This window comes from Macaca mulatta, chromosome 13 (genome assembly GCF_049350105.2).
Source record: "Macaca mulatta isolate MMU2019108-1 chromosome 13, T2T-MMU8v2.0, whole genome shotgun sequence".
NCBI lineage: Eukaryota > Metazoa > Chordata > Mammalia > Primates > Cercopithecidae > Macaca > Macaca mulatta.
Window position 1 is genome coordinate 97907919 of NC_133418.1, and position 21210 is coordinate 97929128.

Consider the following 21210-nt stretch of genomic DNA (forward strand, 5'->3'; position numbering starts at 1 on the left):
CCCTGCCCCTCAGCTGGGACAGAAACTACGGGCCTGGACCTGGGGGCCGTGGATGGTGGCCATTCCTGAGGGAGGATGGGTACTGTGTGTCCCTAACTGTCTTCTGCCTCAAGCACGGCCAAGATAAGGGACTTAAGATAAGGCAAAGGAAAATCCACCGCAGAGTCTGCAGGAAGCAAGGAAGGAGAAGGGAAGAGGCTGAAGCAGGCTCCAGGAAGTGTCCAGGAAACAAGCTGTGGCAAGGAAAGCTTCACAGGGGCAGCATCAGCCCTCAAACCACAGAGAGGCCGCGCCAAGGCAGGGCTGGGAGTCTGGTGCTCCACTGTGCCCCCTCCCCGCATTTCTGCCGGACACAACCCATTTCTAATCCCCCACCCACCCAGGGTGGACACATCTTTCTTCTCCCCCCACGATGCAGGCAGGCCTTCCCCAGTGGACTCTCCCTCCTGGACTTACTCAGCAACATGGCCAGGGGCCATTGAGCCCATGAAGGCACAGGGGGCTCCGAGCAGGGAGAGAACGGTGCAGGAGTTGGACGCGTTGCCTCCGCGTTGCCATCTCTGGGACAAGCACCTGCAAAGCAAAGGGAGGGTCCCTGCAGCCCCAGCAGGCTGGTCCCAAACACAGTCCCCTGTATAGGGGCCTAGAGAATGTGACAGCTGGGGACTCTTCTCAGAAATCATCTAGGCCACCGTCTCACTTTGTACCTGGGGCAGCCGAGGCCGGCCAAGGGAAGGAGCTTGGCTGACAGTGGTGTCTACCTCCCCAGCCGAGGCTAAATTCAAGCTCACAGCAGTTCCTTTCGATATTTCCATCTATTCCTAGGGCATCAGGAAACCACTCACTTGGGTCCATCACTATTTGAGAGCCCCACTAACTCCAGGTCATCTCCTCCTCACCTTTTACCCCAGTCAGAGCTGCTCTGGAGGCTGCACCTTTGGCCTCCTCCTTGAGTACTGGAGCAACTCCAAGGGCCTTGGGGACTAAGTGCCTCTTCCCAAAGGTATCACATTTACATCTACCCCTGTCATAGGAGTGTCTACTTCAATAGAAACTGCAGAGCTATAAAATCAAATGAGTAGACAGGACAGCAAACCTGGACGTTGGTCATTTAAGAAGTGGCAGCAGGGAGCACTTCTCCATCTTTACTAAGAACCGATCAAAAGGAAACTAACAAGACACACATGAAGGGCTACATTGTCATTAGCAGCAAAAATGATAACTTTCACATACAGGGTCAAAGCACTGATCCTCTCACAGTGTCACTGGAGCCCAAATGAGAAGTCATTGATGAATGTTATTACTTTTGAGGTAAGAATGGTGTTTTTATTTCTATTGTGCCAGATCCAATAATAATAATAATTGTGGCAGTTTACAATAAAAGGAACAGTACCAAAGAACCACTAATTAAGAGAAAAAACTGAACCAGAATTTTTAGGCCAAAGCATATTTGTACACAAAACTTCAGTTTTGGGAAAAGGGGAGCATGATGTCATTAGAAAAAAATTATAGTAGGCCAGGTGCGGTGGCTCATGCCTATAATCCCAGCACTTTGGGAGGCCAAAGCAGGAGGATCACTGGAGCCCAGAACTTCAAGACCAGCCTGGGCAACAAAGGGAGATTTTGTCTCTAAAAAAAATTTTAAAAATTAACTGGGTGTGGTGGTGCATACTCAGGAGGCTGAAGTTGGTGGAGCGTATGAGCCTGGGAGGTTTAGGCTGTAGTGAGCCATGATACTGCACTCCAGCCTGGGTGGCAGAGTAAGATCCTGTCTCAAAAACAACAATAACAACAATGACAAAGGATAGTAATTTTTTTTTTTTGAGACAGAGTCACTCTGTCACCCAGGCTGGAGTACAATGGCATGATCATGGTTCACTGCAGCCTCAACCTCCCCTGCTCAACTGATCCCCCCACCTCAGCCTCCTGAGTAGCTGGGATTATAGGTGTACATCACCATGCCCTGCTAATTAAAAAAATTTTTTTGTGGAGATGGAATCTCCTTATGTTGCCCAGGCTGGTCCTGAACTACTTGGCTCAAGCGATCCTCCTGCCTTGGCCTCCCAAAGTGCTGGGATTATAGGTATGAGCCACTGCACCCAGCTGGTCAAAGATTTTCAAGCTGGCTGGGCGCGATGGCTCACAACTGTAATCCCAGCACTTTGGGAGGCTGAGGTGGGAGGATCACGAGCTCAGGAGTTCAAGGCCAGCCTGGGCAAGATGGTGAAACCCTGTCTCTATTAAAAATACAAAAATGAGCCAGATGCGGTGGCAGGTGCCTGTAATCCCAGCTACTTGGGAGGCTGAGGCAGGAGAATCGCTTGAACCCAGAGGGTGGAGGTTGTAGTGAGTCGAGATCACGCCACTGCACTCCAGCCTGGGCAACAGAGTAAGACTCTGTCTAAAAAAAAAAAAAGAAAAGAAAAGAAAAGAAAAGACTTTCAAGCTGAGCTTTACAGAAATTTTTATGAAAAGAAAGGAGGAATCTTGAGGGATCTGTGACTTGATCAATAGTGAAGGACAAAGCTGACGTGGGAACCCAAGTTTCCTGACACCAAAGCCATTGCTATTTACTCCGTATTTTAAAACTAAAAGTAGTTAGGCCCAAGCTTTGATGAGGTTTCTAAGAAAGGGTATAGAATTTTACTCTGGGACGGCCAGGCACGGAGGCTCACGCCTGTAATCCCAGCACTTTGGGAGGCCAAAGTGGTTGGATCATGAGATCAGGAGATCAAGACCATCCTGGCTAACACGGTGAAACCCCGTCTCTACTAAAAATACAAAAAATTAGCCAGGCGTGGTGGCGGGCGCCTGTAGTCCCAGCTACTCAGGAGGCTGAGGCAGGAGACTGGCATGAACCCGGGAGGCGGAGCTTGCAGTGAGCAGAGATCGCGCCACTGCAGTCCAGTCTGGGTGACAGAGCAAGACTCCGTCTTAAAAGAAAAAAAAAAGGAAAGAAAAAAAAGAAAAGAATTTTACTCTGGGGAAACCTTCAAAGTCACACTGATATTTCCTGTGCAGAAATGCTCAGCTGAAGGCTGGGCACGGTGGCTCACGCTTGTAATCCCAGCACTTTGGGAGGCTGAGGCAGGTGGATCACCTGATGTCAGGAGTTTGAGACCAGCCTGACCAACATGGAGAAACTCCGTCTCTACTAAAAGTACAAAATTAGCCGGGTGTGGTGGCACATGCCTGTAATCCCAGTTACTTGGGATGCTGAGGCAGGAGAATCACTTGAACCCAGGAGGCAGAGGTCGCAGTGAGCCAAGATCGCACCATTGCACTCCAGCCTGGGCAACAAGAGCGAAACTGTCTCAAAAAAGAAAAAAAAGTGCTCAGCTGAGCAGGGGGATGCTTTCTGGAAGTCTCTCGTTGGTATGGACTCTGGGAGGCAGGGGACATGTCCCGGGGTCTGGCTGAGCTCCAGGTGGCAGCTCCCGAGAGTCCCCAACTGCTTATGAAGCACAGAGACCCTGGGACAGGCGGGGCTGAGACACCCAGGAAGGTCTGGGTCCCCACTCGGATGTGCTTCTCTGGGAGGCACAACAGTCCAGGAGCCAGGCTGCAGGGAGCCAGAGCCATGGGGCTGTGGGGGAGGCATGGCCTGGAGGGCAGGGAGCATGATGGATTGGGGAGGGGCTCTTTAGAGAGGGACCTCTCTCAGTGCCCACCTTCAGAACCTGCCCCATCAGTGTGGGCGCTAGCAGGACCTCCTTCCCCTACCTTCCTGACAAAATTAAGCTGAGAGGAAATGGGACTTCAGCTCTGACAGAGGTGCTGACTCTTTCCCCAGGCTCTCCACGGTCCTCGGAGAACCCGTGGCCCTGGAATTTGCACTGTTCCCCTGAGATGAACCCAACTCCTCACTGAGTGCCATGCCCTGGGGCTGCCTCGACCTTGCACAGCGGGTTAGATCCACACAGTGGCATGCCTGTGCCCCTTCCCCACTGTCCCTGCACCCCTGGCAAGGGGCCCTAACCTCTGGCAAACCAAAGTAAAGGGTCAACTCCAAGAACAGCAAAGGGACAGGGTATACAGGAGATGACAGAGGGCAGGGACCCTGGACTCCATGCTAGGAGCTGCAGCTGCTGCTGTGCCACCATTTAACTCTGTGGCCTTAGAAAACTTCTCCAAATCTTCAGCTTCTTTATGTATATAAAAGATTTCACTGATCTTTACACAGTTTCCATGGGCTGCTGGGAGGAGAGTATAAAATAATATATGTGATGGTGCTTTGTGACCCCAAAGCCTGGGGAGTGCTGGGGTCTCTCACCTCAGTTAGCCTCTCAGTCATCAGTGCTGTCGTGTCTTTCTGGAGTTCAGTCTTGAACTGCCTCTTATCCAGTTCTTAGCTGGGACAACTAATATAGCCCAGGAGCAATTCTCAATGTTCTAAGCACTCACTGACTGCACCAAGAGAAAGCTAGTGTCCCGCCCCACAGAAATGCCTTCACAGCATTACAGCATAACTAATGGTGGGGCCCTTAGCAAGAGGAAATACAAGAACCAATAAGCCGGGTGTGGTGGCTCATGCCTGTAATCTCAGCACTTTGGGGGACTGAGACGGGCAGATAACTTGAGGTCAGGAGTTTGAGACCAGCATGGCCAACATGTCTCTACAAAGAAAACCCCTGTCTCTACAAAAAAAAAACCAAAAGCAAACAAACAAACAAAAAGCCGGGCATGATGGCATATGCCTGTAATCCCAGCTACCCAGGAGGTTGAGGCAGGAGAATTGCTTGAATCCAGGAGGCGGAGGTTGCAGTGAGCCAAGATCGTGCCACTGCATTCCATCCTGGGCAACAGAGCGAGACTCCATCTCAAAAAGAAAAAGAACCAACAAATCAGCTGGATGCAGTGGCTCACGCCTGTAATCCCAGCACTTTGAGAGGTCAAGGCAGGAGGACTGCTTGAGCCCAGGAGCTCAAGACCACCCTGATCAACATAGTGAGAAACCATCCCTACACAAAATTTAAAATACAGCTCTGACGGTGACGTGCGTGTGTAGTCCCAGCTACTCAGGAGGCTGAGGTGGGAGGATCACTTGAGTCTGGGAGGTCAAGGCTGCAGTGAGCATGGTTGCGCCGCCACTGCACTCCAGCCTGGAGGACACAATGAAACCCTGTCTCAAAAAAAAAAAAAAGAACCAACAAGTGACTTCAGTTTCCAGCAGACAACTGAGAAGGATGTTTCCACTACTAAACAGTGTTCACTGACCTTTGTGAAGAGGACTTCTGGTAAACTCCTCTTGGAATTTAGCACCAGGAAAAAGCTTGCTGGGGCTCATGAATCAGTTCTATCCATACATAAACCATGACATCTCATGTTTGCCTCCAGTACCAGCAAGCTCTGAGCTATAGTCAAAGCTCAAATACCACGGTCTTAAATGTTCTGCAACAGTGTAACTGTACATACTTTTTACTGTAAACTACCTCAAATCTTTCTCAGGAATAGGTGCGAGATATGTGTGATAAATAAGTTAGAAGTAAATGTTGATGAGAGGCAAGTGGGTTTAAAAAGAAGCAGCAGAAGCAGGAAACGGGTCCTGCACCTTGGTAGCTGTGTGCCCCTGGATAAGCCCCTTCGTCTCTGAATCTATACTTGCTTATCAGTAAAATGGGGATCCTGATGCCTGACACCGTCCCTAAGTTGAAATGGAAATTGGCTAACACAATGCTATTAAATCCTGGGTCGTCTTATTAAAGACCTCATTCCTTCCTCTCTTCTCTCATACTGGGAGCCCCCCCAGGACTCCCGGGTAGAGGGCGCCGGTCCGGCCTTGAAGCTGGGCTCTCAGGGCCTCACTGCGGGGTCTCTGCAGCCTCGGTCGCTGGCACAAATGCTGGACTGCAGCAGCCGCTGGGGTCCCCTAGGGGACCTGGGCGCCCCTACCTTATCTCTGAGTCCTCCTTAGGGTACTTGTCCACCAGGCTGATGACGTCCAGCACCACTAGCCCCACGCACAGGATCTGCTTCTCTTCCATGAGGCTGATCCCAGAGCTTCCTGCCCGCCCGACTGACGGGTTCCTCCCGGCCTCTGCCTGTTATCCAGGAGGATGGTGTCCTCGCTCCCAGCTGCCCTGGCTCCTCCTCCGCGTGGGAGCTCCTCCTCCAGGGAGCCACCTGCAGCGGCGAGGGGTGCAGGAAACGAAAGGAGCTGGGCCTTTGCTCCCGACACCCGAAGACCCAAGCTGGCCTGGGAAAGCCAACCCGGAGGTCTTGGCCCCCGGTCTTCCCGTAGCAGGTTGCCTGGGCCTGCAGATGGCAACGCCTCCCACTTCTCAGCCTCAGTTTCCTCGCTTGTCAGATGGACTCGGAGCTGATGCAAACCTTTCTAAAGCGCGGCTAAGCGATCTCGAGAATGCAAAGAGAAAATGCGCTGGAAATGCGCTACGTGCCCCGCCCTCTGCTGCACCTGCGTCTCGGACTCCCGACCCTGGGCCCGCGAGGTAGAGCTGGGCCTGCATCTGCAGCCCTGCCTGAAGACCGTGGTCGCGGCTGCCCGGCCCCGCCCGGGTTAGTCCCAGCCGAGGCCACGCCTCCGCCGCGGAGCAGCGGGACCCGCCGGGTGGGCGGCAGCCTCACGTGGCGGGAACGCCGAGCGCCCCCTGGCGGACGCCGGCGAAATGGGCGGGACGCTAGGGAGATGTCGCAGAAGCGGGGCAGGCGCCGCTTGCTGCCTGAGCCAACCGCCAGCAGCCCCGAGCCGGGCGGAGGCGGCGAGCGCAGTGCGGTACCCGGGGTTCCCTCCGGAGGCCACGGTCTCTCCCGCCCCGTGCCCTGTGCACGCCTGGCAGCCCCCGACCCCGTACCGGAGCAGAACGGTTCGTTTAGTTTTTTTTAGAAAAACCAAGTGTCTTTATTCCTGGATCGTTTAGTACGGCGGTGGGCGGCGCCCGCGCGGGGGAGCCTGGAGCCCCAGGGACTCTGCCTGGAGGGCCACTGGAGGGAGCGGAGGGTGCGAGGATCGGCTCTTCCGCAGGCCGGCCCTGGAGGGGTTCCGGAGGTATCGCGCCAGGCCAAAAGTCTCCATGGGCGGCCCCGGGCCTCCCTGAGCCGGCGCGCCCCGGGCCTGGGGAGAGGCCCCTCTGGGCGCGGTGCCGCTGCGGGCCCGGGTGCGGCGCTCGCCCAGGGCTGGGTGCTGCGTCCCAGGCGGGACCCCGGGAGCCTGCCGCCCCCGCTGTCTCTTCAGCCGGCGTAGACACGTCGGGCGGGACCCCAGTCTACGCGTGTTCAAGCTCTGGGTCCCCATAGAGCAGGGCCCCGCTGAAGATGGTGAGCGGCTCCTCCGAGTGCGCCAGCTGCCCCATGACCAAGTCGACGCAGACCGTGTCCCCGGCCTGCAGCGGCAGGATGAGGCTGAAGACGCCCAGGGTGCCCGGGCTGGGCTGGCTCTCGGCCACCGGCTTATTCTCCAGGCCCTCGGGCTCGTAGCCGCCGGAGTCTACGCGGGCCACGCCCTGGTTGGAGCGGGACAGCACGGCCTCCACTTTCTCGTGCCGGTGCCCAGTCAGCACCGCGCTCAGCAAGTAGCGTCCGGCCAGTGGCGCTGTGAACACGCCTGGGAACAAGGATAGCAGTCAGGGGGGCCAGGGAAGCTCCGGGGAGCGCACCAGAACTCCTGGACTCTGGAGGGACCCGCTGGGTCTTTTCCCCTCACTGGAATGCAAGCAGCAGGGAACTTGGGGCTTTGTTCACTATGCATCCCCAGCCCTTAAAACAGTGCCTGGGCAGGAGCAGACCCCAGTAGAGATCTGCTGAATGAATGAATGAATGAATGACTACTACTTCTCCCCACTGGCTGAGAATGAATAAATGAAGAAAGAGCCGAGGTCTCCCCAAATCAGAGAATGAAAAGATTCACACTGTCGGAAGAGGCAAGAATGGGAAGATAACACTGCACACCTTACCCATTTCTCCAACTGTTCAACCCAGCCCCTCCCAGGCCTACCTGTCTCTGGATCATAATAGCCTCCATCATTGAGCAGGACTCTGTCGAAGGGGACCGTGCCTGGTTCAGACCGGGGCAAACTCAGGGCAGCTGAAAATGCCACTCGGGGCACAGGGGCTGCTGGTGCCCCCTCCACTCCTGAGCAGGAAGGGTGGGTGTTAAAGGGGATGCTCAGGGCAGAGTGCCAGCCCCCTTCCCCTGCTGGATCCCCAGCCCAGGGCTGCCCGAGGACCTCCATCCTCCAACCCCTAGTCGCTTCTCCCCCAAGAATCAAATGAAAGGCACTCACCCTGTTCACCTTGAGGACCTGTGAGAAGAGGAAAGGGAGCAGTGAGAAGTAAAGCAGCTCTCACTAAGTCACTCAGCAAACATCTGCTGAGGCTCTCCTGTTGTGCTGGGTGCTACATGGACTTCAAAGAAGGAATTGGGGTATCAAGAAAAATAGGAATAGGTAGGGTCCATTCTGTTCAACTGCTGGGCCATCCCAGCTTTTCACACCCCAGTCAGCCATAATAGACTCAGCTTTAGTCTCCAGTACTGCAGTGGGGCCAACATTATCCATTAGCCTCCTATTACCCATTAACCAAACACAGTGACTATCACAGTTCCTCCTCACTTTCCTCTGATTTTCCCTATCAGTCAAGTAGGACCCAATTCCCCTTGTCAAGTTCAGAGTGGAATGTCAAGCCTGGGGCTGCCAGAGGGGGTCAGGGTTGGAGGGTGGGCAGTGGCAACCCTGACTGCAGCAAGGGTCTCAGTGCACATACCTGGTGGCCCAATGGGCCCCTCTTGCCCGTCCTTGCCTGGCGATCCTGGAGGTCCAGCAGGGCCTGGGGGCCCCTGCAGCCCAGGAGGCCCTGGGGGCCCAGCCTCTCCTGCAGGCCCTACAGTGACAAAATTGAGTTGAAAGAGGGCCATAAAAGGAGTTTCCAATGGGTAAGGAAGGTGGGTGGTGGCTTCATGAACAGGGAGAAGATAGATGGAACAGGTGGAGCTTTGCAGACTGAGGGGGCGATGGGGTCCCTTGCTGCATATGCTGGATCCCTGGCTGGCACAGCAACATCCTCTCTCCACCCACAGGCCTAGTGAGCAGCCAGAGGGAGGGCAGGGAGCTAGGACCTTGCATCCTCTCTTGCAGGCAAACTCTAACACCTGGAATAGTGGTTGGGGCTGCAATTCATGCTGGGAAAAGCAAGGAGAAAGCAGATGAGTTGGAAGCTGGGCTGGGGGAGGGGGAAGAAAAATAAGGGGCTTGAAAGGGGTCCCCTCATGCCTTTTGTCCCCTCACCAGTGAGGTCCTTCAGGCTAAGCTGGTGCAGACGGTCCTCCAGGAGCTGTAGGGAGCTGTTAAGGGCACCGAGCCGCCTGCCCAGACCCGCCTGTCCCCCCACCAGCTTCTCCAACAGGGCTGCCTGCGTCTGGCTGGTGGTGTTGGTTTCCCGTAGCCCGGCCCAGAGCCCAGCCACGTGTCTGGAAAGGCCCTCGCGCAGGCCCTGCAGTCCCCCAGCCACAGTGTCCAACCGTTCACAGACACCCTCAAGACGGCCCAATCGCCCCTCTAGGCTGGGGCACTGGCCGGCCTGTGCCTGTCCCTCCTCCAGGACTCGGAAGCGCTCCTCACTCTCCGTAGCATGCTCTGTGGCCTCCTGCTGCAGCCTATTAATCTCAGAAATAATGCGGTCTTTGGTGGCCCCCAGGTCAGCCAGATCAGCGCCCTGGCCCTCCACAGTGGTCTGGAGCTCATTCAGTGAGTCATTGAGGGAGCTGAAGGTGAGAATAACCTCAGAAAGCTCTCCTTGCAGGGCCTGCAGGGCTGAGCCTGAGCTGCCCCCAAACACGCTGAAGCCGTCCAGGGGCCCACGGCTTGGTCCCCCAACACCTGGACCAGCCCCAGGACCCCGAGGAGGCAACAGGGGGCAGGAGCAGCGCTCCACACCATCCCGAAGGCGGCCTAGTTCCTCTTGAACTCCACCACAGGCCCCACATCCCTCATCCCCATGGGCCTGCAGCAGCCCCTCCAGTTGGCCTAGCCGGGCCGCAGTGAGATTCAGCCGTAACGTGAACTCTGCAGCTGTCTCGTCCTGGGCATCTACACGATCCTGGAGCCGGCCCACAACCCCTTGTAGTCCCTCCAGCATGGCCTGCCGGGCCTCCCCCGCTGCTTCCACCGTGTGCAGGCCTGAGCCCACCAGCCGCAGCTGTCCCTCACTGTCCAGCACCCTGCGTTCCAAGGCACTGAGGATCTCGCTGACCTGAGAGTCCTGCTCCCCAGGGGCCCCAGAGCAGAGCTGCCCGCATGCCTGCATGGCCCCTGCCACCTGCTCCTCCAACAGATCCAGCCGCCCCCCCAGCTCCCCGCTCACATTGGCCAGCAGCGCCCCCAGCTGCTCTAGTCGGCCCCGGGCAGCAGGCAGCCAGTGGCTCAGCCCCCCAGGAGCCCCAGGCCAGCTCTCCTCCTGCTCCTCCGAGGGGCCCAGGGTGGAGTTGAAGCGGTCCTCCAGGCGAGACAGGCGGGAGGCCAAGCTGGTGTAGCCTGGGGGATGGCCCCCCTGCCCCGCAGCTCCTCCCAGCTCTGTGCCTCGCCGCCCACTCAGCACTGTCACTGAGCCGGCCACCACATCCAGCCTGCGCTCCAGCTCTGCCAGTTGCCGGCCCAGCTCTGGAGAGCAGCATTCCTGAGGGGGCCTGCGTCCCACGGCCAGCCCGGGGAGGTGCCGTTGCTGCCCCTCCACGGAGGCCAGCAGCTTCTCCAGCGCTCGCAGCCGCTCCCTGTCCTCCTGCTGCTGCCGGTGGAAGCCATCCAGCCCGGCCAGGCACACAGAGCAGGACTCCTGCAACCGCTGCTCCAGCTGCCGCAGCAGCTCCTCACTGGGGCCCGGAGGGGCTGAGGCTGGGGCTGGGGCCCTGCTGCCCCCACTGCTGCTGCTGCCGCCATGATGGTTGTTGAGGTGACCCAGCTCCTGGTCGTGGGTGGAGACGCGGGTGTCCAGGAGCTGCAGCTGGTGCTGGATCTCGTTGAGGGTTTCATGCACCCCAGGGCGGGCAGCCGCGTCAGCTGGCTGCTGCCTCCCGTTGAAGGCTGTCTCCACAGCCCTCTGCACATCCTCTGCCAGGCGCCCGCTCAGTCCTTGCAGGACGCCCCGCAGACCTTGCAGCTCCTTGGTCAGGCTCTGTACCTGTTCCTCCAGCTGCTGCACCTTCTCTGACTCCCCAGGACCTAAGGAGAGGGGAAGGCAGAAGGCAGAGAGGCTGGACCCCAGAGTTCAGGGCCCCTGCTCACCCCAGCTCCAGCAAGGGTAAGATGCCCAGGCTGGCTCTGTCTCTCCTTTGGGTGATTTTGGCAAGATGAAAAAAAGGAAACTCCATTAACTGAATGCCTCTAGGCCAAATTTGAACATGACTCTGTTCTCCAACAACTCCCCTGGGGAGATACCATGAACTCTTCCCATCATATAGGCTGGGAAACTGGACCAGAGATATTAGGAGCCTGACTATGGATCACAGGTTTAATAAGTGGCAATGCTAAGTTTCAAACCTCGACCATCTATCCGGCCCCCAGGTCCACGTCCTTTCCACCTGCCCAGAGTGCCTCTTAACGCGGAAACTCTTTCCTTTTCTGTGAAAGGATAATGACACTCTTCTGTCATGGGGCTGTCAAGAGGGGCGAAATGGGAGTGTAGGGGAGGCACTTTGGATGCCACAAGAGCAGCTACCACTGGGTGACACTTCCTTCCCTGAAACACCATGGGGACAAAGAAGAGGCTCTGTGGACGGTGAGAGTTGGCCAGGAGTTCCTGTTTGCATAATTATAGTACGGCTATCTCGGGGCAGGGAAACAGCACATCCGGTGTGCAGCAAGCAGGAGGGAAGGCAAGCCACAGGGACTGCTGCATGCTGGGACCTGCGGTCTACAGAGGCCACGGAGGGGTCTGGGATCTGTAGTCAGGTGCAATGCATGCTAGGATTTGTAGTCTCAACTGTCTGTCCCCATGGACCAAGCTTCTCAAAGGAATGCCCCCTTCTCCTGCAGCTGTTTGAAGGATCTTGGCCACATGTGGGCGTGTGCGAGCACCTTCTCTTTCTCAGCCTTCTTTTTCTGTCTCTCCATCTTTTGCGTGCTCGCTGTCTCACACACAAACACCAAGAGAGACACACACACCCACACACACATACGCACGCGCGTGCACACATAAACACACACACACACACACACGGGCAGGGAATCTCTGCGATCTCACTAACTCCCTTCTGCCCCTCTCTTCTTTCTGGCATAGAGCATGGGGGATTCCCCCAGCAGCCTGGCCCCGCATTTCCCATTGCATCGGATCACCATCTGGCACTTGCCGCCCTCGAAGCAGCTCCCACACTCACCTTCTCCCCCCAGTCCACTGAGGGGGCTGCCCGCACTGGAGCCAGAGAGGTTGGGACGGGCAGGCCGGGGCAGGGGCCGTGGTGTGGAAGATGCAGGCCCCAGCGCTGGAGCAGGACTCTCAGCACAGTCATCGCCCCCGTAACCCTGACAGCACCTCCACTCCATGTCGGTCACTGTCTTGTAGGCCACACGGTAGCGAGGGCGGAGGAAGCGGCGGTACCTGGCAGAGGCAGAAGGAGGCCTCTTTATTCCTCCCTGTATTGTTAGTGACCCTGGTCCCTGTCCCAAGGGGTGGGCAGCTGCTGGTGGGCATGGCCTGTCCCTCAGGCTGGGTCCCTCTTACTGTCCAACATGTGGCCTTGCTCAGCTGACAGCTGTCAGCTTTTTGGTCAAGGGCTAAATCCCTGCTCTTCCTTCCCTTGCCCTGCGCTGAAACCTTGAACTCCTCTGCTTGAGCCTGAGCCATCCCAGAGAAGGCATCTGGGGCTGGCGCGTGAGGCAGGTTTGCCCTTAGTCTCCCACCAGCCAAACTGTTGTCTCAGTATCTCCTCAAAATGGCTGCGACCCTAGACCCTGTCCTGCCCTTGCTCCCTGCTTTGTACAGACTCCCTGAGTCAGCCACCCACCATCTGCCCTCACCCAGTTCCCACCGAGGGCCCATTCTCCGGCCCTGGGACTCACATGATGCTTTGGGGACACTGGGGTTGGCCCCAGGCACAGGGCTGGTACTTGACATATGTCTCCACTCCATCCTCAAGGACACAGCTCACTGTCCGGGTCACCACATAGGCACACCAGTTCCTGTAGGTACAACCCCCTCTGGGTCCAAGGACCAAAGATACACGTCCTGGAGGAGGGCCCAGGGGCTACCAGAGGGGCTGAGGAAGGCTCCAAAGATGCAGGGCCCTTGGGGATCAGTGAGAACAAGGACTTTGGCAGGGCCACCCTCCCTATCCCCCACGCTTTCCTGTGTAGCAGGGGCAGATAAAGACTTTTCAAGATGGGGAGTGGTGCAGAATGGTAAACCACAACCACAGAGCAGTCAGCCCTCATGGCGGTGAGGCCCTGGGGAGCCTCTGAATGTACACGATCACGTGTGTCCCTTTCTGGGCCTGTCTCAGTCCCCAGTTTGGCATGCCGTGTGCGCACAGCCAGGCTGGGCCCTGTGGGTGATCTGAACACTGGCTTCCACCCCACCCCTCCGGGAGAGGATGGGCAGGCCAGCTCGGGGTTAAGTAGAGAATAAGCCATTGATGAGCCTGCCCCTCTTGCAGTTCTATACTCCTGGCCCCATTCATGCCGGCCTCTGATCTGTGTCTGGCTGAAGGGCTGGAGGGAACAGGGTGGGAGTGGTGTCAGAATTATGGATTACTAGATGGGGCCAAGGGAGCCCTAGAAGGGGACAAAAGGTCTCCCTGAGGCTCTGGGGCTGGGATACAGAGGGCAGCTGGCAGGAAGGCCTGGCCTGCTCCCCTCAGGGCAGCTTCCCTGGGTATATAACTGCAGGGCCCCATGGGGGCATGTGGGAGCAGACCCCCTAGGTGACCCAGGGAGCATATATGTTCAGGGGGTCCTGGAAAAGGTGCTGTGGGAAGGTGGGCATGTGAGGAGCCACCTGATGGATGGGCTTCTCACGCCCCCTCTGCCCTGCATTAGGGGACACAGCCCAGGGCAGAGAGCCAGGCGGAGGTGGCATTCTGAGCCCCTTTTCACCACCCAAGCCTCGGGCTGGGACCCAGACTCTTACCTGTGGCGGCTGGCTGGCCGGGGGGCGCTCTGGGCCTGGGGCCCCCCGGGGCTGAGGGCCCCACCGGACCCCGTGTAGAGGCTGTAACCTCGAGGAGGGTAGCTGGCGGCCCCCGCAGCTGCGGTCAGCAGGCAGCAGAGGTAGCAGCTCCAGAGGGTGCGGGGGGCCATGGTGGGGCGCTCCACAGTGGCCCTCAGAGACTCATCCCGCCCAGCCACTGGCTCCTCTGCCGGCCCCAGGGATGCTGCTGCTCCACAGGACAGCGCGAGCCCGTCCTGTCCGTCCCAGCTTCCTGCCGGCAGCCCCTGTCCACACGTCTTCTCCTTGGCTGCCTCGCCTGACCCCTCTCCCCTCCTCTTTCCTCCTCAGCTCCTGTCCGTCCCTGCTCGGTTCCTTCCGCTCTTCTCTTCACTTCTGAGGGGTTTTGTTTTCTGTGCCCCCTCTGGCCTCTGGTCCCTGCCCCTCTCAGGAGCTGCGGCTCAGAAGTTGCGTCCTGGGCTTCCGCCCCCTCGTCCCAGCTGGCCCTCTTCTGGTCTCCCTGTCCTCTTTCCCTGATGACTGGATCCTGGGGGTGACAGGGCTTTGCCCCTGTGGCTGTTCGGAGGCACGAGAGTGGCCGTGGGGCGGGCCCTGGCCTCCTCCTCCCTGCTGGCTTCCCTCCCTTCCCCCCTGTCTGGCTGGCGGTCCTGCCTCCCCCTTCCTCCCCCCACCTCTCCAACCATCGTGCGCCACATCTGCTTCTTGTTAACTCCGGGAAAGAGGGAAAAAAAAGGAAAAACAGAAATGTGGAGTTGCCGCCGGGCTTGAGGCCAGCCTCTCAGATGGGCCACATGGAGCCAGGGCCAAAGCTGGGAAGGAGGCCCAGGGCTGGTCACTCCGACGGGGAACGGGAGCCAGAGTCGCAGCTCCCCTGGAGCTGGAGCAGGCCTCCCCTGGGGGAGAGGGCCCCAGAGAGGGAGCCCAGAGGGGAGGGCAGGATGGAAGGACTGGACAAGGGAGAATGAACTTGGAGAGCTCAGCAGGACTTCACTCACCATCTAGTCCAGCAGTCTCCTTTTAGAGATGTGAAAATTGAGGTCAGAGTGGGAGAGTAACTTGTCCAAGGTAACACAGCAAATCAGTGGTAAGGCTGAGAACACACACTAAATACCAGGTCAGTGACTTGGGAGAAAGGAGGAGAGGAGAATGTGCTACTGGGCCAGGAAGGAAAAGGAGTCCTTACTCCACTGAGGCAGATGGGAAATCCACAGACGACAGAAGAGGAAGAAAGGGCCGGGTGTGGTGGCTTACGCCTGTAATTCCAGCACTTTGGGAGGCCAAGGCGGGCAGATCACAAGGTCAGGAGTTCAAGACCAGACTGACCAACACGGTGAAACCCTGTCTCTACTAAAAAGACAAAAATTAGTCGGGCGTGGTGGCGTGCGCCTGTAATCCCAGCTACTCAGGAGGCTGAGGCAGGAGAATCGCTTGAACCCAGGAGGAGGAGGTTGCAGTGAGCCAAGATCGCGCCACTGCACTCCAGCCTAGGCAACAGAGCGAGACTCTGTCTCAAAAAAAAAAAAAAAAAAAAAAAAAAAAAAAAGAAGAAGAGGAAGAAAGGCACCTAGCAATGGGGAGCAGGCTTCTGTCAAGCAGGAGAGGGCACGTGGGCAGGAAGACGAAGAACCTTTCTTAAAGGGATAAATGAAAATGGGTCCTGGGCTTGTTTTGGTGACGGTCAGGCCATAACTGGGTGGAGGTGGGGTGAGGTGAATCGGGACTGACCTCTAGAGCAGCAGAGGCAGTCAGTCCCTAGTCTGGAGGTGAGTCTGATAGCTCTCAGTGACAGGCAAAGGGCCGTCAGCCTGACCTGAAAGTTCCACCTGCGCCATCTTGATCTAAAAGCTTGGTCCCTGTCACCACCTGACCCTCAGTGCTTGACCAGGGTCTCCAGGTGGTGGGATGCTTTGGAGAAAGAAACGGAAGCACAAGACAGAAAGGAGACAGGAGAATGCTGTGTGCCAGGCACTGCGGAGGTGCCCAGGTAGCAAAGGCATAGGTAAGACTCAGACGCTGTCCACTTAGGAGCAACTGAGCTTGTTGGAGAATGGGACACAAGCCCCCAAACAGAGAACTGTCACAAGCCAGGACAGAACAAGTGCCAAGGGGCAGGAAAGAGGGATGATGTATGTTCCAGCTAGGAGGAGGGAAAAGATAGCTGCCTGAGGGAGGCAGTCAAAGGAGAGGCTGGAAAAGACAGAAACTGAACAGCATTGGGGCGGGGGTGAGGGTGGGGGGCAGGAGTCAAGAACAGAGACAAGGCAAGGAGAGAGATTTCAGGCTCAGGAAGAGTTGTCTGCCTCAGTCTCCTCAGCTATAACGCAGGAATAACAGGACTCTCCATCCCACTTTACGAGGATTAAGTAAGTCAATGCGTGTAAACATTCTAGAACAGTGCCTGGCAAATGGTAAATGCTCAATCAACGTTAGCTCTTTTTTTGTGTCAGGAAAAAATGGGACCGAAATTCAGAGAAGTAGATTGTGGAAATTAGGGAGAGGCTCAAATGACTGGTTATGAGGTTGTATTGCAAGTTTTTGAGTAGAAGCATATACGCATACACAAAAGAAGATATTATGAGTGATAATATTGAATACAGTGTCAGAGCACAGGCAGTGTAGCCACAGCTCCTCCTGTCACTATCTATGACCCAGCAAATCCCATGACACCACTGGGAGTCTATGTGTCATCTGAAGTTCCTTCCAAATTCTACATTGCAAAGTGATGCAGTCTTGGGCTCTGGTGGTGACAGTGACCATGAAAAGGCAGGGAACGTTGTAACTGCGTGGTGACTGCCTGAGTAATGAGGAACCAGATGAAGGGAGACACAAGAGAAGATTCCAGATGGGGAAGTCGGGAAGAGAGCAGGTTTGGAGGAAAGAAAAGTGATCGTAGTTTGAACATACTGAATTTAAGATAAGAGTAACACATCCTAGTGGAAACCAGTGTCCAGGATGGTTAGCAATGGTGGACCATTGATTCTTCCAACATATGCAGGGTAATAGGTGGAAGCCATGAGAATGAATGCCATCAAATCATCAACGCAACTCTGAACCATCTTACCTCCGACATCCTATGACCCAGAATGTGACCTTGATGGCTAAGAGAAATGTTTGTGAAAAGACAGGGTCAGGCTGGGTGTGGTGCCTCAAGCCTGTAATCCTAGCACATTGGGTGGCTGAGGTGGGAAGATCACTTGAGGTCAGGAGTTTGAGACCAGCCTGGTCAACATGGTGAACCCCATCTCTACTAAAAATACAAAAATTAGGCCAGGCACGATGGCTCATGCCTGTAATCCCAGCACTTTGGGAGGCCGAGGTGGGCAGATCCCATAAGGTCAGGAGTTCGAGACCATCCTGGCCAACATGGTGAAAGCCTGTCTCTACTAAAAATACAACAATTAGCCGGTGTGGTGGTGTGTGCCTGTAATCCCAGCTACTTAGGAGGCTGAGGCACGAGAATCTCTTGAGCCCTGGAGGCGGAGGCTGCAGTGAGCCAAGATCGCGCCACTGCGCTCCAGCCTGTGCAACAGAGTGAGACTGACTCAGGACAAAACAGTGGGGGTGGTGGTGAAAATGCTGGAACAAACAGAAACGGAAATTTGTAGTTGCCCCTTAGAGCCCTGGGTATCAGCACACAGGGAGATTTGAAGGAAATGTTCACAGGAGATCCCAATTTCAAAGAAGTTGTCAGTGGAAGGCTGCAGATTTGTCCCTGGTCTCCAGGCTCTGGCTCTGGCCCTGGCAGGAAGCCAACCCACTTCCCCTCCAGATTGCCCCAGCTGCTGCTCTGGGTTTTCTTTCTCTGCTCTTCTCCCTCTCCTTGCCCTTAGGAGGCCTCTCGCAACCTGAAAAGTCACCCCAGCCATCTTGTCACTGCCCAGTTGTTACCCATTCCCTCTCCTACACTCTGAAGTTCAAAAATCTGTGTATAATTTAAGTGTATCAAGTAAAAAATATTGGCTTTGAAATATAGTTGCAGTAGGTTGCATTTCATTTGCTTTTATGTAATTAGGAGACAAGACCTAGGAACTGTCATGAATGTTTGTGAAATCACAAAGGTATCAGTGGCTCTGAGTTCACCAGGGAGGACGCTTCCCCTTGCTGGCTTGAGTGGGCAAACAGGCTGCAGTGGAGACTAAAGTTAGAGTGCAGTGGTAGTGGTGATGGTGGCAGTGACATTCTGGTGGTGGTATTGGCAGGCAGCCATAAATTTCCAAAGCAATTGGTAAGAGTTCTTGACCCCCCAAAAAGCTAAGTTCCTGGTGGCACTAGGACATGATCTATTTTACAACCTCTCCAAATTGGGTAATTTCCAAGGATCTAGTGCCAATTGGCCCTACGAGGCAATTAACTCATTCATTCAGCTTCAGTGACTGAGCAATGAGTTCATGACCAGGGTCAGGACAGCCGTGGGCACCAGCAATAAGAAGCATTTTATGTCTAGCCTCTCTGTCAGAGGATTGAATATTGAGAGGGAAAAGGGGGGAATAATACGATTTGGGGCCTGGTGCTGTGGCTCACGCCTGTAATCCCAGCACTTTGGGAAGCCAAAGCAGGAGGATCACTTGAGGTCAGGAGCTGGAGACCAGCCTGGCCAGCATGGTGAAACCCCGTTTCTACCAAAAATACAAAAATTACCTGGGCGTGGTGGCACACTCCTGTAATCCCAGCTACCCAGGAGGCTGAGGCAGGAGAATCGCTTGAACCTGGGAGGCAGAGGTTGCAATGAGCTGAGATTGCATCACTGCACTCCAGCCTGGGTGACAGAGCGAGACTCATATCAAAAATAAAAAAAAAAAATTAAAAAAAAGGTGATTTGGACCTTGGGTCATGCCAATCCACATGGGAATTCAAGTTTGTGGGGAGTCTTGAGCAAAAGCCCACTTTTCTCCAAAGAGATACACTTTACTTTTCCTTTTAGCTCTTCCTCCAGGTTTAATACTTTAGTAGCCCACCTCCCTGAACCCAGTCCCCCTTCTCCCGGGTCTTGTTGCTTTCTCACTCCTGAGCCTAATTCTGGCCAGTCCTTTCCTTGAAAATGTCACACTAATCACAGAGATTGAGCTCCACAAGTGCCCCCCAGTCATTTCCCTCCACATCCTCCCAAATCCCCCCAGGATGAGGCTGTGCCTGTCTCACTTCCCAAATAGTTTTCTATCCAAGCTTGGTTCGAGATATGTCTGTTCTTAGTTAAGTCTAGTTCAGTCTCATAGACTGTTTTTTGTTTCAGTTCTTCTAGGCACTGGGCCAAATGACCCATTCAAGGCTGATAAAGACTCACTGACCTAGGCACAGGAAGTTCTGTGAGGTGAATGAATTTCTGGGTGGTCCTAAAATAAATCCTTTCCCTCTTGTGCCTAACCCTAGGACAACCTACTGAGTCCAGTCTGACCTGGAACATGGAGTGGAGGTAGGAGGAAGAGGTGACACTGCTCTTTCACCAGTTTGTAGAAATTTGGTGAAATCAATTACCTGCTGGGCCTCAGTTTTCTTCCCTTTTTTTTTTTTTTTCCTGAGACAGGGTCGGTCTCTGTTGCTCAGACTAGAGTGCTGGAGTGCAATGGTGCAATCTCGGCTCACTGCAACCTCTGCCTCCTGGGTTCATGCAAGTCTCCTGTCTCAGCCTCCTGAGTAGCTGGGATTACAGGCGTGCACTACCAGCTAATTTTTGTATTTTTACTAGAGACGGGGTTTCATATATTGGCCAGGCTGGTCTCGAACTCCTGACCTCAGGTGATCCACCCACCTTGGCTTCCCAAAATGTTGGGACTACAGGTATGAGCCACCATGCCTGGCCAGTTTCCTTCTTCATGATTCTGAAGGCCCCTTTCGGCTCTGATAGTCTAGAATACTATGCACCTGGGTCAATTGGTTTTAAGCACTTCCAAGGCTTTCTTTCATGTCATTTTCAGTCTAGAAAGTTTAACTTCCAGGGCCGGCCTAAAGGTAGAGCTTATTTTTAAAAGGGAGGGCTAGTTCTGATTCAACAGTAGACCCAAGTGTTTGGTTGGACTTGGATCTGCTTCAAATTTCCAGGAGACATGAAGCATAATGATGTGTAATCCTTAAGACCTAGACCCTTACTCTCCCAGAGGGGAGCTGGAAACAGACTGCTAACTGAGAGATGCATAAGGGAGTACCTGTCTGGGGTTTCACCAGTGTTATGTGGAGGGGACTCGGCTTTCTAAATATGAAGCTTCTGGGAAATATTGAGTGGGGGCTGGTGGTGAGGTGGTGGTGAGGTGGGGGGAGGCCAGGGGAACTACAGACTACTAAAGGCAGGGATTATGTTTAGGAGTCACCGGGCTGAAGCCCTGGGGGACAAACTGTTGATGGTCCCAGACCAGGGAAGCCACTTTGGGATAGTGCATCCCCAGCTCCGTGCACACGGGCGGCAAACTGGTCCCCTGTCCCAAGCTCATAGCATCTCCTGTAGAGTTTTCTTTGGCTCCGAGAAGCAGAGGCCTCCCCTGAGCCCTGGCCCCCCTCTACCGCAAAGCAACTGGCTTCCATTACCCCTGACAGCTCCAGAGCAACAGCCCAGCCCCCGGCCCCGGCCTGGCTCGGTGCCGTTCCCTTTTATGGTGAAGTTGAGAGAAAGCATGGAGTGAGGGGGGAGAAAGTTCTGGCTGGGCAGAGGCTTGGAGAGTTCCAGGGTGCCTCTCCCCTCGCCAGAGACCCTCGGGTACCCGCAGCCACCGCTCTTCGTTCTCTTCGGCGACCTAATCTGTTCTGAACCCAGGACCCTTGCTTGTCCCAGCCCTTCCTCCCCTTCTCCATTTCTCCCCTTCTCCCTCCCTCACATCCGGGGGGTGATTTCCCACTTGGCCGAAGTCCCACGGTTTGGGTTTTGATTCCGGGAGGGTCCGCCCTATTTCCGACGCCCAGCTCCAGGGGTAGCGTGGAGGGAGGGAGCCCGGCTAAGATCCTGGTCAGATCACAAAAGGCAGGATGGTTCTACTTGGTTGCATGTGGGTCACAAAGGTTGGCGCCGGAGAAAGGAGCACCCGGCAGCCCCAGCCCTGTCCCCATTCTACAACGCCTCCCACTCCTGTCCCCGCCGCCCGAGCCAGGGAGAGGGCACTGAGGGCAGGACCCAAA

At 55.6% G+C, this 21210-nt stretch overlaps 2 protein-coding genes across 17 annotated transcripts in view; both read right to left on the bottom strand.

The window, feature by feature from the left end:
• KHK (ketohexokinase) overlaps nucleotides 1–6556 on the bottom strand; it is a 13904-nt gene extending 7348 nt beyond the window's left edge. For 5 of the 13 annotated variants that reach the window (XM_015111944.3, XM_015111943.3, XM_077959976.1 and 2 more), the window contains exons 1-2: nucleotides 5893–6556; nucleotides 457–573 (exon numbers count right to left, since the gene is read on the bottom strand). In XM_015111944.3, coding sequence (XP_014967430.1) covers nucleotides 457–573; nucleotides 5893–5984 — 209 coding nt within the window. In that variant the 5' untranslated portion in view covers nucleotides 5985–6556. The remainder of the gene's footprint in view (nucleotides 1–456; nucleotides 574–5892) is intronic. The other 8 variants (XM_077959982.1, XM_077959978.1, XM_077959980.1 and 5 more) reach the window with 3 other exon arrangements.
• Nucleotides 6557–6834: 278 nt separating this feature from the next.
• Nucleotides 6835–14689, bottom strand: EMILIN1 (elastin microfibril interfacer 1). Of its 4 annotated transcripts, NM_001260908.1 has the most exon segments (8): nucleotides 6865–7561; nucleotides 7952–8089; nucleotides 8241–8258; nucleotides 8719–8835; nucleotides 9240–11168; nucleotides 12323–12543; nucleotides 13005–13124; nucleotides 14071–14689. In NM_001260908.1, coding segments are annotated over 8 exon segments (3051 nt in total). In that variant the 5' UTR covers nucleotides 14241–14689; the 3' UTR covers nucleotides 6865–7223.
• Nucleotides 14690–21210: the final 6521 nt, after the last annotated feature.